This window comes from Canis aureus, chromosome 1 (genome assembly GCF_053574225.1).
Source record: "Canis aureus isolate CA01 chromosome 1, VMU_Caureus_v.1.0, whole genome shotgun sequence".
NCBI classification, from domain to species: Eukaryota; Metazoa; Chordata; class Mammalia; order Carnivora; family Canidae; genus Canis; species Canis aureus.
In genome coordinates this window covers 97,802,465-97,817,123 of record NC_135611.1, presented here as the reverse complement: position 1 = coordinate 97,817,123, position 14,659 = coordinate 97,802,465, and the positions used below count along the sequence as shown (strand labels likewise).

Below are 14,659 nucleotides of genomic sequence, written 5' to 3'. Positions count from 1 at the left end.
TGTTTGTGTAGCACTGTGTTCATACTCTGGATTGTGTGCCTGCTTAGGAAAAATGTTTTAGTTCTCACCTCTGGTTGACTTTGAAACCTACATAAGCAGGAAGTAAAGGGTAAAGCAGAGTTGTCAACACCTTGGCTGAGTGTTGAAGTGCCCTAATACTACAAACAGCTCCTCAACAAACAGGAGGAGATTTAATGGCACCAAGCATTGAAGGAAATCTCTCTCTAATCATTAGCTGACTAATATGGGAACCAAGCAGAGTTATCAGTGTCATATATGCCAAAGAATACAGATTTTTACACCATTAGTTTAGAAAATCATTAGAACAAACAACCATAACAAACAGTAGCAACAACAAACCCTGAGGAGGGGAGCTTCTCAAGATTTGCCACTATAGTAGTTAAAATTTCCAGTTTCAATGAAAAACTATGAAATATGCAAAGAAATAAAGCACGGCTCATGAGCAAGAAAAAAGGCAATCAACAGAAACTTTTTCTAAGGAAACTCAGATTCGGGACTGATGAAACATTTTAAATTAGCTACTTTAGACATGAGAATATAGGAAATCATCAACAAAAAATAAACATGAGACTGTGGTCTCACCAAATAGGGAATATCAAAATAGAGGTAGAAGTAATTTTTGATATAACCAAATAGAGGGATGCCTGGGTGGCTCAGTAGTTGAGCATTTGCCTTCAGCTCAGGGTGTGATCCCACAGTCCCGGGATCAAGTCCCACATCAGGCTCCCTGCATGGAGTCTGCTACTCCTCCCTCTTCCTATGTCTCTGTCTCTGTCTCTCTCTCTCTCTCTCTCTGTCTCTCATGAACAAATAAATAAAATCTTTTTAAAAAATAAAATAAAATAACCAAATGGAAAAGGCTAGAGTTTAAAATGTTAATAACTAGAATAAAAAATTCATGGAGGAGCTCAAAACAGGTGTAAATGACAGAAAAAAAGAATGGCAGAATTTAAAGATAGCTCACTTAGGACTCTCAAATCAGTGAAATAGAAAGAATGAAGAACTAAGGAAAATGAACAGAGCCTCAGAGACTTATGGGACCCCATTAAGCAAACCAACATATACATGAGGGAGTCCCAGAGGAAGAAAGGGAAGGAAAGGGGCAGAAAGAACACAAGAAGACATCATGGCCAGAAACTTGTCAAATTTGATGAAGATCATTGATTTACACATCCAAGAAGCTAAAAAAAGAAAAACCACTCCAAATAGGGTAAATGAAAAAAGCTTCAGACCCCAAATGTCATAATCAGACTGTTTAAACCCAAAAAGAAAGACGGACTCTTGAAGGCAGCAAGAGAGAAGCCACTCATCATGTGCAAGGGATCTTCACTAGTATTTAAAGCTAATTTCTCATCAGAAATAACAGGCCAGAAGACCATGGGATGGCATAGTCCATGTACAGAAAGAAGTACTGTGTACCAAGAACTCTATATCCAGTAAAACTACCTTTCCAAAATGAAGCAAAAATTAAGACATTACCAGATGAACAAAGAAAATTCATCGTAGCAGATCTTCACTATAAGAGATACTAAAGGGGGTACTTCAGGCTGAAATCAAGCACTAAAGAGAAACACAGATCTACACAAAGAAATGGAGGATTCTGGCAAAGTTAGCTACACAGGTAAGCATAAAAGACAAGATGCAAGAAAATACAAGTAACTGTACACCAGCTAGGCAATCTAGATGAAATGAAAAAATCCCTACCAAGACTCAGACTACCAAAACTTACTCAAGAAGAAATAGAAAATCTTAATAGACCTGGAAAGAAACTGAATTAGTAACAATTAAAACAACCTACACTGCAAGAAAAGCTCAGAATCATGGCTTCCTGGTAAATTCTATCAAACATCTAAAGGAGAATTAATAGCAATTCTTTACAACTCTTCTGAAAAATACAAAAGGGAGGAATATTTCCAAACTCAACCTATGAGGCCAGTATTATCCTGATACCAAAACCAAACAAACATATTACAAGAAAAGAAAGCTGCAGACCAATAACTCTGATGAAAATGAATGAAAAAAAAATCCTCAACAAAATACTCACAAACCAAATCCAGTGACATATAAAACGAACTATACACCGTGACTAAGTGGGATTTATCTCAGCGATGCAAGGTTGGTTCAACATTTAAAGTCAATTGAAATGTATCATATCAACAGAGTAAAAACAAATACCAAATACCTCAATAGACACAGAAAAAATATTTGACAAAATCCAACATCTTTGCTTGACAAAGACACTCAACAAACCTTGAATAGAAGGACATTTTCACAATAAAGGGCATCTGTGAAAAGTCCACAGCTAACCACAAGGTTAAGGTGACAAACTGGGTGTGGTACTTTCTCCCTAAGGTCACAAACATAAGAATGTCTCCTCTTTCTATTTCTAGTCAGCCTGGTACTGGATCGAGATTCTAGCCAGGGAAATTATAGAATAAGAAGAAATAAAAAGCACTGAAGAAAACATAGGGGGCAGCCCAGGTGGCTCAGCGGTTTAGCGCCGCCTTCTGCCCAGATCTGGGCATCGAGTCCCACGTTAGGCTCCCTGCATGGAGTCTGCTTCCCCCTCTGCTTCTGTCTCTGCCTCTCTCTCTCTTTCTCTCTCTCTCTGTCTCTCATGAATAAATAAATAAAATCTTAAAAAAAAAAAAAAAAGAAAACATAGGTATAAATCTTTGTGACCTGGCATGAGGCAATGGTTTCTCATTTTTTTTCCCAATTACCTCCATTTTTTAAATTTAAATTTCTTTTTTTTTAAGAGTTTATTTATTCATGAGAGAGAGGCAGAGACACAGGCAGAGGAAGAAGCAGACTCTCTGCAGGAAGCCCGATGCGGGACTCGATCCCAGGACCCCAGGATCACACCCTGAGTAAAAGGCAGATGCTCAACCACTGAGCCACCCAGGAGCCCCTAAATTTAAACTTCTTATTTAAATGCAATTAATTAACATATAGTGTATTATTAGTTTCAGGGGTAGAATTTAGTGATTCATCAGTTGCATATAATGCCCAGTGCTCATCACACTACATGCCCTCCGTCATGCCCATCACCCAGTTACCCCATTTCCCCAACTATCCCCCTCAGCGACCCTCAGTTTGTTTCCTATGATGAAAGTCTCTTATGGTTTGTCTCCCTCTCTGGTTTTATCTTATTTTATTTTTCCCTCCCTTCCCCATGTTCCTCTGTTTTATTTCTTAAATTCTCCATACGAGTGAGATCATATGATATTTGTCTTTTCTCTATTTCGCTTAACATTGATGGAATAATAAGTTCCATCCATGTCATTGCAAATGTCAAGATTTCATTCTTTTTTTTAAGATTTCATTCTTTTGATGGCTGAGTAATATTCCAGTGTGTGTGTATCTTCTTTATCTGTCATCTGTCAATGTATATCTAGGTTCTTTTCATATTTTGGCTATTGTGGACTATGCAATGGTTTCTTACCCATGACACCAAAAGCAAAAGTAACCAAAAAAAATAATAAGCAAACTGGACTTCATAAAAATTAAAAACCATTGTACTTTAAAGGACACTATCAAGAAGGCAAAAGACAACACACGTAACGGGAGAAAATATTTGTTAATCATGTATCTGGAAAGAGACTAGTATCCAGAATTTAAGAAGAACTCCTACATCAATAAATGGGCTAAAAATTTTGGCAGGCATTTCTCCAAAGAAGATATAGAAATAGACAATAAGCACATGAAAATATGCTTAATCATTAGTCATTGGGGGAATGCTAGTGAAAATCACACTCAGTGTGGGGTAGGGTAGCTGTAATCAAAATGATGGGCAATAATACACGTCGGCGAGGATGCAGAGAAATTGGAACCCTCACACATCACTGGTAGAAATATAAAATGCTACAACCACTTTGGCAGTTTCTCAAAAAGGTTAGCATAAAGTTACCACATGGTCCAGCAAGTGCACACCCAAGTATTTACCCAAGAGTGCTGAAGCCTGTGTCCACACAAGGACTGTACACATCTTCACAGCAGCATTATGCACCCGAGCTAAAGGGTGGGAACACCACAATGTTAATAAAAGGATGAATGGATATACAAAAGGTGGTATAGCTGTACGACGGAATGTTAGTGAGCCCTAAAAAGGATGCTGCACTAGTATATGTGACCACCTGGATAAATCTGGAAAACATTCTCCTTAGTGAAAGAAACCACTCACAGACTAGGATTCCATTTATACGAAATGCCCCAAACTGGCAAATCCATGAAGACATAAAGTAGATGAATGGTTGCCTGGGGAGAAGGGGGAGAAAATGAGTGGTAACTAGTGATGGAAATGAAGTGATGAACATGTGCTGGACCGAGGCAGTGGCGATCCTTGTATAATTTCTGAACATACTAAGTATCACTGAATTATATGCTTTATAAGAATAAATTTGATCTTAAATGAATTACATATTAATTTTAAAAAATAGAATATTGAGCATTACCTACTTTTGAATTGTCATTGTCTTCCCTGGTTTTGCATTGAAAATGACCTTAAATTTCCATAAGAAAAATTCACAGAAAAAAAATCTTCCAAGGAAAAGCAGACCACACCAAAAAAGAATCCCCATTCATCCAAGAGTACTATTTTTTATTTCCAGTTGGAAATGGGTGATGAATCCAAATCAGAGTCTCTCTCCCAACAATGAATACAATGAACAAGAAATAATTCACAAGAAAAGCTGCCCCCTCACCAGGGACAAGGGAAGGAAAGAGGAATCGTGGGCTGCAGACACGGCACTGCCGTCTGCGGGGTCCTAACACCTCCACACTCCCTCCACGCCCAGCTGTCCACATCTCCACTCCAAGCCATGGGGACCAAGGAGCTGGATGCACCAAATTCTCATACCTCTGGCTATTAGTTACCCAGGTGGAGAGACATGGCCTGAGGGAGTGTGTAGAAGACCCAAGGGGAACTCCCCACAAATAGAAGCTCCTGTGTTGCTGGTGTCTGGATCTCGGTATTTCAGGAGGAAAACCAGCCAGCATCCCCCAGAGTCAGGGTCCTGGAACAGGGCAGGGAGGCATGGAGGGTCCTTTCATGGGCCTGGCTGTCCCCAGCTAGAACATAGTGTCCCCACCTGCTCCCATGCTCTCAGACCTGCTCAGTGAACGTGACAAGTAGCTTCTCACACAAGACGACAGGGACATCAGGCGAGTCCCCTCATTCCTGCTCTGCTTTAGAAATGTTATCCATTGGGCACCTGGGGGGCTCAGTTGGTGAAGCACCCGCCTTCATCTCAGGTCATGATCTCAGGGTCTTGGGATAGAGTCCTGCATAGGGCTCCCTGCTCAGCGGGGAGTCTGCTTCTCCCTCTGCCCCTCTCTCTGCTCGTGCTCTCTCTCTTTCTGGTCTCAAATAAAGAAAATATTTTTTAAAAAATAGAAATTTTATGCCCATACTTGCATTTGGAGTTGAAGTCTTTCTTGACAGATAAGATCCTGTCTACTTCATTTTCTTTCCCTAAACTTTTTCTTTCTTTCAAACTTAATGATAGAAAAAATTATATAGAAAATTCCTACCTTAAGTACATTCCCAGGGAAGTATGGCAGTTTGCATAACTCCCCCACTCATTTTTGTACATATTTTTAAATATATTTATTTGACTATTATGTAACATTTCAAAAGTACAGAAAAGTATAGTAATTAATATAAAAGATATGCCTCCACCACGGAGATTAAACAAGTGTGAACATTTTCCTCTGCTTGTGTCTTTTTTTTTTTTAAGAAACAAAATTTGTCAGACTTACATTGGATGGATAGATATGTCAAGTTAACAGTAAAATGTGAATGGTGGAATCTAGAAGGTGTATATACAGGTGTTCACTGGAAAATTCTTTCTGTACATTGGAATATTTTCTTTCTCTTTTTTTTAAGATTTTATTTATTCATGAGAGACACACACACACAGAGGCAGAGACACAGGCAAAGGGAGAAGCAGGCGTCCTGCGGGGAGCCCAATGTGGGACTCGATCCCAGGACCCAGAATCACGCCCTGAGCCAGAGGCTGATGCTCAACTGCTGAGCCACCGAGGTGCTCTATTGGAATATTTTCATTATGAAATGTCAGGGAGGAGACACACCTGACAAATACAGTTAAATCTCATCAAAAAAAAAAAAAAAAAATCTCATCCATCACCACCCGGTCCTCAGGTCCTGTACAGTAGGGATGCAATATTCTTACATTTTTATAGTCTTCATATACACACACATTTATCCATAAACACAACGTTTATTTGGTTTTAAAACTTCCATAAATGTTTCCTATCCTGCTTCACTCCAATTAAGATTTTTGAGAATTATTTTGGTAATACACCTATACCAACTACTCTTTTTAATGACTATGTCCCATTCTATATAAAACTTAAAAGTGGCAGGAGAATAAGTGAACAAAATCGAATCCCACATCGGGCTCCCGGTGCATGGAGCCTGCTCCTCCCTCTGCCTGTGTCTCTGCCTCTCTCTCTCTCTCTGTGACTATCATAAATAAATAAAAAAGTTTAAAAAAAAAAAAATAGAACTTATGATTACAGTGTATACAATGTTACATACGATTCATAGAGTTATATACAGTATATGCAGTTTACGGATAAATGGGTGTGTATAAAGAGTATAAAAACACGTCTTGTGGGGCATGCGTACCCAGGCCACAGGAGGCCCTGAGTCCCTAGGCCACACACCTCAGGATATCATGGAGAGGCCCCAAGTCATGACTGTGCTACCCATGATGGCAAAGACAAGGGACATGCCGCACCTGCCCCATGCAGACCCAAGGAGGAGACACATGGGAGCTTCACCTGGTTGCAGAGAAACAGCACCAAACATTTTACAACACATTTGTGTAACCTTGGCTACCGTCCCTATAGTTTCTGGAAAATGTTTTCCTAAACATTCAGAGCATCGCCCATATGTTGGCCTCCATCTGTGGGTCTCTTGGGCCTCAGCCCGGCCTCACCAGGTGCCTCCAAGCTGGGAGCCCTGTAATGACCATGTCTGTCCAGACCCACACCCCATGGAGGCCATGTCGTGGTTTTCTCCTCTCGAGCGATTTTGAGAGGAAAGGCTGTAAAACACAGAAAGGCCATGCAAATGGTGTCACAGTGCAACTCACCGGTCGTGGAATGCGGGGACCTTGGAAGGACACTGCAAATACTGCTTAAACCGGAGTTCGAAGGCCTGTCCGATGGAGCCGATGACGTCCTGAGCCAGCCCGTCGCAGCACTCCAGAATGTGGCAAGCTGTGAGCACAAGCAGCACAGGCCCCATTAGAGACCGGGGGGCCAGCAGGCTCCTCCGTGGGAGCCCTTCCCCACGGTGAGGTCACAGTGGGGAGGGGCAGGGAGCAGGGGGTGGTGGGGTGCGTGTCCCTCACCGGCTGTCCCAGCAGTGCCACAGATGCAAACTGTTGCCATGGGGATGCACCTCTCAACGGCTGTCTAAAACTAACGGTTGTATTTGTAAATGCATTTTAACATTTTTAATTTCAAATTGATTGCTCTTAACAATTTCTTAACAGTCTATAAAATACCAGCTCAGAGCCCAGCAGAGAGAAGCAGGGTTTGGAAGGAAACACCCATTTATCCGTAAACTGTTTGATGGGAACATCGGCGACATCTGAACTGGATCATAGCAAGAAATGAGCCCCCCCAAGGCCCCGGGGGCCTAGAGAACCCACCTAACCCAGCTCTTGTGGAGTGTGGCCTAAGCTACCCCGTGGATGCAGAGGGGGTTGTTTGCTTACTTCCCAGTGGGAGTCAAGTGTCCTCACTGAGTGTCGCAACTCAAAGACACCAAAGATGAATTTAAAGGGGTTATTAATTCACCGGGGGCTCCCACCACATGCCACCTGCACCTGCTCCCATGTGACATAGGCTACTCGTGCAGGTTCTCAGAAAAGCAGCCTGTGTTAAAGAGCAGATCAAAGCTGGGGGGCGGGGGGTCAGTGGCCCGATGAGGGCCCCTCGGGGGCCTGGAGCAACTCTTAGCCACTCTGTGACAGGCCCCCGCCAGCCCTGGAGGGCACCCTGGCCGGCAGCATGGCTGAGGCAGAATTGGTATGAACCGCCAGAAAAAAGAAGGATCAGAGGCAGAGGGCGGGTCCCCACTCCACGAGAGAGTAGGATGTCTCCTCCCAGACACTCGTCCTGGTGGGGGGGGGGGGGCCGCCAGAGTCCCAGCCCACCCTGTGTGACCTGCATAGCATGGTCTTGTCGTAACGGGGTAAAGGTATTGTCCGCCGAGAGAGGTGCCAGTGCCGGTGTCACCCTCCATGTGGCTCCCAACAATGGCTAGGACGTCACTGTATTTCAGGGGGGCCCCCTAGAGGTGTGGCGGGAGTGGGCAGGCGGCGGGAGGAGGCACTTCCACAAGGGGAGCTGTCCCCACACCCGTGACGCCACCAAACCGTCCTCTGGCTGCACAAAGCCAGCCGGGCCATGCAGCTCACTGGGATGGCTGCTGCCAGGCCCGGGGGTCCTCAGCTTCCTGTCCCCCCCAGGCTGGAGGAGAGCCCACGGAGGACATGGGGAAAAGCATGTCCTGGGAAAAGCCACGTGGCTGTATTTCAGCTCCCGATCGCAGTGCACGCCCTTGGGAACACTAAGGATGGCCGAGAGGTGTGTCCCAAGAAGACCGATGCCCAGCTGCATTTTTATTATTGATTATTTCTATAATTTTATTGTTGGGATTGGTTTTTATTTTATTTTTTAAAGGTTTTTTATTTATTTATTCATGAGACAGAGAGAGAGGCAGAGATACAGGCAGAGAGAGAAGCAGGCTCCATGGAGGGAGCCCGATGTGGGACTCGATCCCGGGATTCCAGGATCACGCCCTGGGCCGAAGGCAGGCGCTTAACCGCTGAGCCACCCAGGCATCCCGGGATTGGTTTTTATTAAACATCAACCCTGGAGGCACAGAGCAAGCCCATATTACACAGCTGCTGGAGGTGTGGGGCTGCGCAGGGAGCGGTAGGAGGGGACGTGTCTCTCCAGCTGGTAAGGAGGCAGGAGTCTAAGCAGGAGGGAGGCAGACACGGTGGTTCCCACCTGACCGCTTCCAGTCACACATGCCCCCTGCACCCCCTGGTTGGCCCCAGCCAAGGATGCTGCCCGGTGGCATTTTGGAGAAGAGTAGAGTGGGGAAGGAGCTTCCCTTCGTTCTGAAAAGCAGCCATGGTGAGGGAAGGACAGAGGGTGCCTCCTGACCCATCTGTGGGGCCCTGCTAGTCCAAACAGCAGGGACCCAGACACCTGGAACCGGCCCTCTAAGGCAGTTCCTGGCACACCTGGAAGGGGCAGGGCTGCGGGTGCATGCTGCCTAGTGGGCTGATGGGCAGATAGGGGAGGGCAGCAGAGCCTGCAGATGCCACAGCCACATCCCCACGCTCCGGCACCTCGTGGGCTCCTTGGAAGGAGCAGCGACACTGGTGAACTCTCACCAGAGAGGCGCAGGCCCCCAACCTCAACACAGTTTCCAGCCAATGGCAGCCTGTCCTCTGGGGCGTCTGCAGGCCCCGCATTGCTGGGACTTTTACATCAGAGACTGGCAAGAGCTCCGGGCTCCAGCTCCCCTGTACAGACCAGGCGGGTGCCGCTTCCCGGCCCCAGAGGCAGACTGGCTAAACGCTTAGAAAGTAACTTCACACCCGTCAGATTGGCAGGGACTTAACCACCAGGGAGATGAGGTCAGGCTGGGAGGTGGGGGGCCCTAACCCAGTATCACAGGTGCCCCAGTGCAGACAGGCACCCGCTCGAGGCAGAAGGCCCTGTGAAGACAGACCCTGGAGCCAAGTGGCCACAAGCCGGGATACCAGGAGCTGGAGAGGCAGGAAGGGTGCCCTCTACAGGAGGGGCTCACAGCCTGTGGCCTTGTACGCAGGAGCCCTAGCAAACCTGAGGCAGCCTCCCACGGGGAGAACAGGCTAGTGGGGAGCCTCTCATCTGCCGCTCTCACCCAGGCCAAGCCCTGCTTCTCTGCAGCTTCTACAGGAAAGTTGCTGCAAGGTGGGGAGTTGCTGGGCTCCGGATGTCAGCAAGGGCTGTTGCGGATGGTCCTTGGCTCATCAGGACCGTCCGTGCCCCCCTCCTGTCTAGGCTCAAAGCTTCCCAATCGCCCCACCTCTGGTTCAGGAGTAAGGATGTGGCCAGGATAATCCAGGACATTCACCTCACCTCGCCCCCCAGACACCCGTGCACCTGGGGGCAAATAAGGCTGACACAGAAAGCTCTTGTCTTCTCTGATGGCGTGGAAGGCAGGCAGCCCCGCCACAGCCCCGAGTACCAACCCGGGGCAGGAGGATGCTGGGTGGAAAATCATCCTCACGCACTAACACGGGAATGCAAATTTTTATAGCCAGACTGGGTGGTGATCTGCAAGGTTCACTGACCTCTGAACCATCTAACCTCTCTGCAAATGCCCCCCGAGAGGGGCCGCACAGCAAGGCAGGGACATCTGTGCACAGACTGACCCCTGGGACTCAGTTCACCTGGCGGATGAAGCTCACCTCACCACATCACCGACAGTTACCTGTTCCCTGCTGCCTGCCTGCCTTGGAAACGCATCCAAGAGATGGTAAGGAGGAGGGGGCCAAAACATAATGCTAAGATCTCATTTGCATTGGAATTTTAACAGAAGAGAACATAAGTATATGTATGTAGATAAAAAGTTCTGTAAAGCAAACTAGAAGATGTTAACAGTTGGTACCTGGGATGGAGGGTGGGAGGAGGCATAAGTGCGGCTCTAGATTGCTATACACCCCCCCCCAAGGCGATGGCAACTCCATCCACGAGTTCTAAGTTGGGACTGTGGGAAGCGCCCATATTCAAGGGTATTCAAGGGTCGCGCACCTGTGGTCAGTGTGCCCACCCAGGCCATTGGCACTTACAGAATGGGGTGGGGGGGCATGGAGGTAGGATCGAGTAGGAAAGGATCCACGGGGATGGAAAGTCCTTGAAGGCCTCAGAGGCCCCATCCAGCCTACGTCTGAGGCCCTGGCAGCATTGTAGGGCATGAGGGGGTTGGCAGGTGAGCTGAGCTGCAAGGCTGTGCCGGGCAGTGGAGTTGGCAGTGAAGCTGGAGCTGGACAGCGGGACAGGTGCGCTATGTGCAGGGTTCCAGGTGGGACCCAGGCCACCCTCAGGACCCGAGTGGGTGCTGTGACTGTGGACCAGGTGTGCCAAGCTACGGCCAGGTGCGCACAGGTGTGTGTTTGAAGCTCACAGTCGTCCAGCGTCTCCTAACCCGGCGGAGTCTGCTGCCACACTTGACTGCCTGCAAACCTCAATTACCATTAACAACACGACAGGACACGTGCTCCGGTCAGCGAAGGGAGCCGAGATGATGAGCAACATCTGGTGTCCAGCATTAAGCCTGTCTGCCTGCGAGCAAGAGAGTGTAAGTCAAGCATTGCTTACCTCTGCGATTAACAGGGTCCTTCGCTACGTATGCCACATAGTCTGTTGTGTCCTGTCAAAGAGAAATGAGACATCCACATCACTAATGACAGGTGAGTCGGCACAGCCAGACGCACAGCACACACACCAGCTCAGGAGTCAAACGCTCCCAGAGAGGTGGCCTTCCTCCAACCACCATGGGCAGTAGTCACCCAAATGGAAGATTCAGACTCAGCAGGTCACCGGCCAGGCCTGGGGTTCTGCATCCACAGCCAGCTCGCACTGGCGCTGACACTGCTGTCTGTGCCTGAACCCCGGGCAGCAGGGATGTGAGGTGCACCCCGTTCTCTGCATGTTGGACCCCCCTGAGGGGCGCTAACAACACGGAGGTCGGAAGCCCAACTCCCAGACAATCTGACCTAAGTAGACTGCATATGAGGAAGATGGTCCTGAGAGTGGAGGCTGCAGCCACTGCCCTCCACTCTGCCTAACAGCGGCCCTCCACCTGAGCTGGTGCCGGCATCCCTCGCGGGGCTTGTGGAAGCAGATGGCAGGGCCCCACCTCCGGGCTTCTGATTCTGTGGGTCCGATGTGAGGCCCCCAAATGAGCATTTCTGACAAGCTTCCCAGTGATGCAGTGCTGCTGGTGCAGAGGCCATGAGGAAACCAGAAGTGAATGTTCAAAGGTTGGTTGCAAAGATGGATGAGACATCACAGTTCTTTTCTTCTCAGACGTAAGCAGTCATTTTAATCCTTTTAAGACGTTTTAAACATGTGGGCTCCATGTAGTAATCTGGCAGTTACAGGTGACACACTAGTCCACTTGGCTGCCTCCTCATCTAATCAGTGCATGGAGGAAACTCTGCCCTCAGAAGTGGGTGGGGCCGCCACGTGGATTTTAGTTTCTAAACCAGCAGAGGAATCAATAATTATCTTCATTCTTGAAAGCAGGGAAGACCTCCCCGTAAAGTTGACATTTTCAATATTCAAAGAAATCTCAGGGAGGCAACTGGTGAAGGCTCACCCCATTCTTGCAGCTACTTCCCAAATGTCACTGCTTGGAAGGCTCCAGGGTTATTGACGAGCTCCTGGTGTGTTCAGCATCTGAAAGATGCTGTGTCATGTGTTCCTCTACTTCTCTCCATGCCCAAGACACCTCCCCCCTCTTCTCTCTCTCTCTCTCTCTCTCTCTCTCTCTCTCTTTCTCTCTCTCTCTTTCTCTCTCTGCAGTGCTCCAGGAAAACCCCCCAACAGGAGTGGGGAGGACAACGAGCGTGGGGGTGTGCACTGGTTATGAGCACCTATGGCTAGTGGTGCCAGTTGCAGGGTACTTGTCCATATGCCGATTCCCAGAGCCCACAGCCAGGGCTCTCCAGAGGCTTCTGACATGATGGGCTGCTACCCGGGGCCCCTCCTGCATGTACCCACCTATGCTGTTCCATCCTCCTATTCAGGCCACTATCCACTAGTCTTTTCAGACTGAGCTGGGAAGGGTGTAGAGCACAGACCATCAACCCAGCCACCGGTCATTTCCATCAAGGAAGATCTGGTCAGGATCTGAAGCCAACTGCCGCTTGTGGTCACAAATGCTCTCCATGGATTCAGGAGATGACAGCGTTGGAAGTGTCCTATGATAGCACTCATGTCTCTCAGTTTGTGATCCACAAACCCTGGGGCCGGGCAGATATGTTTGAGATGTCACCAGAATTTTTTTTAAATCTGTTTTCTTTGCCATGATAATCTTAAAAATTAATGCAAGAATATCCAGAACCATCTGAACAACCACTGTGGTGTCAGTTCTGCATGTGATGTCAGCGTCAAGGTTGTCTATTGGGTCTCCAATTTTAAGGGTGCCAGGTTTTTAAAGAATTAGAGAAAAAAAGAACACTCAGACTAGATGCTTTTGCCCCAACTCAAGCAATTAATGTCACATTTGTACATAATGATGTATCACTGAAGTGCTGGCTTGAATAGAATAAATTAGTGGAAGTACTGAGTCATCCAGGCACCCGGGGTAGTGGAGAGATGCTGACCTTGAAGGATCCTGTACTGTGGTGGCTGCTTCTAGAGTCATGCCGAGAGTGGAAATCCAGCATCGGCAAAACCATCCATCACAGGAAATTAACGTTACTTTGAATGTTACTGGCTTTACTGTGTTTATCAGTAGTAAATGTTTGAATTTGACTGGGGTTTAGTGTTCAACAAGAAGCATAAACCTAAGGAGTCTATACTTGACTGATTTTTGTGCCTATTTGGGTAACAAAATCATTATGCATCAGCTCATAGGCAAGGCAGTTCTTCTTTTTACTTTCTTATTGCAGTCTGAGAAATGCTGCTCTGGGGAAGGAAGGCCAGGCAAGGGATGTGACTTGTGTCCCACGTGTCCTGTCCCTTGGATGCTTAATGGCTGAGCCAAGGCAGAGCTCTTCTCATGTTAATACTGATCATTTTCTGGCTCACTGCGGGAGTGTATTGCTATTCAAAACACTGTTCTAGACATCACACAGCCACACATGGAACACTCCGAGCTCCAGACACGGGGCTGCTGGTGCCTGTCCTGTGACTGTTCCATCGCTGTTCCCACTCCCCTAGACCTTCTGAGCCTGGCCAGCACTCTGGCACTTCCCTGGGGGAACTTGGAGCACTGTTAATGACAGTAGATTAAAATAACAGTGCATCTCTTGGGGGGAGTGGCTGGATTAACAGTGTTTTCCAGTCTATCTTCTTTGATATTTCAAAATGCCATTTTCTTACTGAGTAAACCAAGGCACAAAGCAGTAAGTGGATACACACTTAGTGGCAGAATAAGGCATACAGCCTGGAATTGTTAGTGTTATTTAAACATCTACCAATTATCCTGGTCACAAATCAGTATGGAATGGGAACTTATGCAAATGCGAATATGCATTTGGACTGGTTAAAATGGAAAGTAACAGAGTTCCCTCCCCACCCTGGTATCCTGACATTTTCTGTGTCAAAAAAAAGCTCAGAAGAAAATATTAAAAAGTCATGAATTTCTTTAAGGGTCACTGAATGCTTCCTTTTTTTTTTTTTTTTTTTTTTTAATGACAAGGTGTTGAGGACATTTGAAAGCAGCTCACAGACCCATGTGCATCCTGGAGAATAAAATAATTTTAACACAAGTCAACGTATTTGGTTTCCAGAGTTTTTCTTTGCTGTATACCCACTCATCCTATCAGCATTAGCTGAGGTTTGAGACAAGTTCTTGGAAGAATCT

At 46.9% G+C, this 14,659-nt stretch overlaps 1 protein-coding gene across 1 annotated transcript in view; it reads right to left on the bottom strand.

The window, feature by feature from the left end:
* The window catches only part of SHC3 (SHC adaptor protein 3), a 109,286-nt gene that overhangs the window by 32,111 nt on the left and 62,516 nt on the right, over positions 1-14,659 (bottom strand). The window contains exons 6-7 of the mRNA XM_077910436.1: positions 11,443-11,494; positions 7,143-7,269 (exon numbers count right to left, since the gene is read on the bottom strand). Of these exons, the coding sequence (XP_077766562.1) occupies positions 7,143-7,269; positions 11,443-11,494 (179 nt within the window). The remainder of the gene's footprint in view (positions 1-7,142; positions 7,270-11,442; positions 11,495-14,659) is intronic.